Source organism: Triticum aestivum, chromosome 6A (genome assembly GCF_018294505.1).
Source record: "Triticum aestivum cultivar Chinese Spring chromosome 6A, IWGSC CS RefSeq v2.1, whole genome shotgun sequence".
Lineage (NCBI taxonomy): Eukaryota > Viridiplantae > Streptophyta > Magnoliopsida > Poales > Poaceae > Triticum > Triticum aestivum.
In genome coordinates this window covers 111,978,370-111,981,617 of record NC_057809.1, presented here as the reverse complement: position 1 = coordinate 111,981,617, position 3,248 = coordinate 111,978,370, and the positions used below count along the sequence as shown (strand labels likewise).

Sequence of the window (3,248 nt, the reverse complement as noted above, 5' to 3'; positions counted from 1 at the left end):
CAGCTGCCATTTGGATGGACTTAATCTCTCTCATACGGGGCGGCACATTGGGAAAGAGGGAAACGTCGGGGTTTTCGATCTCATTCCATCTCCGAGAACATTCTCTCTAATCTCGTCAAGATGAATCTTCAGCGCCGAAGCTCTCCACCGAGCGGTTGTTCGATGATGGGGACGCGCCTGGCCCGAAGCCTGATTAGCTTCTTAGCTAGGTCCTATGTCCTTTGGGAGCTTCTGCACCTTGTCCTGTACATAACTGTAGTGTTTTTTGTAGGCTTCTAACCAATTAATGAATAGGCACACTGCCATTTCCTCCAGAAAAAGATAGTGGAAGGAGAGATTTCGGCGCATCTTCGACTCTTCAAGCACAAGAGCTCTCCTGAGCACTCAGATGGTCAAGAACGACCGGTCCAAGGGCTTTAACGGCCTTCTGAACGACGAAACTGACGATGAGCCGGGCTAAATTCCCATTGTGTTCGTGCGTTTTTGTAACCAGACATTTCGTGGTTACTTTTTATCTTGTAAATACTCTCTTTTCCTCTCTCGTGTATGAACTGGCAGCACTCCTGTCCAGACCCCAAAAGAACACAAAAAACAGGTTCATGAAAGTGAACAGTGGCCTACATAACAGAGTATACAAAATCTCCGTCGATAGCAGCTATATTTTGATACTGCTACCACTAACTACATGGACGCGACAGGGTTGAGCAAGCGTCTACATCTCAAAACAGTTCTTGATTGGCTCTATTTTCCTTTACAGATAATATCGTACAGGTCAGGTACTGTTACTCTACAAATAATCAGGCAGGCAGGACCAAACTGCATTTTACCTTGGCCCATTCATCCTTCTCGAGAGATCGGCTCGACGCTTGGCCTCTCTCTCCGCTGTCTGGACATAAAATTCAGCTCCGAGCATGTCGCTTATCTCGACGTGTGATGATAGACTTGCTTCAGCGGTCTGGATTATCAGTTCGACGGTCAGAGTGAATCCAAGGGCTGAAAGCACGCGCACGGCATTGGCAAGCCGGCAAATGTGCCTTCTAGTTTCTAGTGGGGTAAAAGCCTCCACTTCCATGCTCAACTTATGTTGATCTTCATTCAAATTAGTCCCTTCATCCACCGCGACATGCTCGCCGACCCAGATGAATCCATTGCAACCGAGAATCAAATCGGCATCATATTGCTCAAGATGATGGAAATGCTGTTTTCGCCGTTTTACCAAATAGGCAGGTACTGTGAGCAATTGACCCCTCTGAAGCTGCAAAGATAACTCAAAACAATTCAACAGGTTAGCACGTTGTATATTGCCACAGGAAGCAATGCTGGTTCTGAAAGAGGTGAGACTGTCATAACTCCTGCAATCAGATACAAATCATCAACCTATGAGATATTAGGACTTAACAACATGAGATATCAGGACTTAACATGTATATGAACTGGTTCATCAACCTGCCTTGCATTACTGCACCGGGTAATCAACATCGACCAACTTTTTACTTTTTCGAAAAGTTCAAAATAATGACAAGAGCCAGCATTGCAAGGGCAGAGCGCTCACAATAATGCATAGAGTTCCTCACAATTGGTTCATCACATAAAAAGGCAGCATAACCTAAACTGGTAGAGCACTACCCAATAATAATAGCTGACTAGGAGTTGGTCTCTTATCTACCTTTCCATATTTTTGACTCCTTGGCTGTAGGTCAAGAGATCCATCATGTTGGATATGACGAACTTCAGCCTGATAATTGGTTTCATTCAAAGTAGCAGCATCAGATTTAAACTGTACTCATTCAGTAAATAAGCAAAGGGTGACAAACTATAATAAATAAATAATCAAACATAGTAACGGACGAGAAGCCTAAAAATGCTCCCAGTATCATGAACTCCCCTAAGGAAAAATAGTAAAACAAAATGTACAAATAAATTGAAGGTTGGTGTAACACCCCTACCAATGAACAAACATCCTGGTTACAGAGTGGGACCCGTCTCTGAAATTCTACACACAGAAGTCATACTCCAAAAATACAACTAAATTCTCTACATCATGAGATCCGGTACTAAATACTATGCCATCAGAGCATCACCACTCAACCCCCTAGACAAAATGCCTTGATTGCAAACAAACCATCAGAGACTAGTTGACAAAATGCACAGCAAATTTTCCACACTAGAACTCTATGCTGTACCAAAATTAATAATGATGGTAGTTCATTGACCTGGTATGCAAAAATTTGAAGAAAACACAACACAATTCGAAGAGAAAGGCTTGCACATTTAGACTTGAGAACTCTGGATACTAGATGAAATCTACCTCGTGTCTTTATTATTGTCAGTTTTGTGCATTATTTGTTATCATCTAGTTATTCTAAAAGTATGGCACAGTATAAGCACGTACACTTTCTGGTCTTATTTGTTTTTAACTTCTGTTAAGACCTCATCACAGGTTGGTTCTACAGTCAGTGATGCTTCTATACTGGAAAGGGCTGCGGTCTGTTGTACTGACTCAAGTCTCGCTTATAGAAAGTAAAAAACCTGGAAACCCATGGTAGATGACATGGAACACTTTGTGTACTGTGCTCCTTTATTACGGTTTGTTTTTACCAAGTGCTGCAGTGATGTTGATCCTCAGGGCGCAAGTTGGCTTTGTTCTTCCACCTAATAAGGGCCAAACTTGCACCCTCTTTCATTGTTCTGATTTGTCGTCTCCTATATTTGCATCCCATTGCTTTTTTTGATTGCCAACTTCGAGTCCATGCACGCACTTCTGCTCGATCTATTTTCAACCGCCAGTTCCAATGTGCGATTACTTCTATTTCCTGTCTATTAGTTATCCCACAACTACACATATTGGTCACCATATACATCTACCAGTTCCTACTCAGTTCACGAATAATTATGTCCATCCACTCTGTTGCAAGATTTCTTTTACCTTCTATTACTAGCCGAACCCATTTACCAAGCAAGTGAGATATCGGGGCACACTAGTGTCTAAAATTTAATTTGAGACGTGCAAGATTGACTGGTGGATAGGTAGTGAGAATGATGGTTCAACCTGATATCAACCGCAAGATGGCAAGAAAAAGCAGAAGAAAAGGTACCCCAGGACATATAAACACATTTGCAGTGAACAGGTGCAGACAAATATGCCAAGCTGGAGTGCTGAACAGCCTATATCATTGTTTATGCATACTTGTAGTTTGGTACGACTCAGAGGATAAATATATAAGCAAATATATATAATCATTTGTAGA

The 3,248-nt window shown here is 42.0% G+C and overlaps 1 protein-coding gene across 1 annotated transcript in view; it reads right to left on the bottom strand.

Moving 5' to 3' along the window:
* Positions 1-600: 600 nt before the first annotated feature.
* LOC123129525 (exosome complex component RRP4 homolog) overlaps positions 601-3,248 on the bottom strand; it is a 5,741-nt gene continuing 3,093 nt past the window's right edge. Inside the window, exons 6-7 of the mRNA XM_044549658.1 lie at positions 1,667-1,735; positions 601-1,255 (exon numbers count right to left, since the gene is read on the bottom strand). Coding sequence (XP_044405593.1) covers positions 824-1,255; positions 1,667-1,735 — 501 coding nt within the window. The 3' untranslated portion in view covers positions 601-823. The remainder of the gene's footprint in view (positions 1,256-1,666; positions 1,736-3,248) is intronic.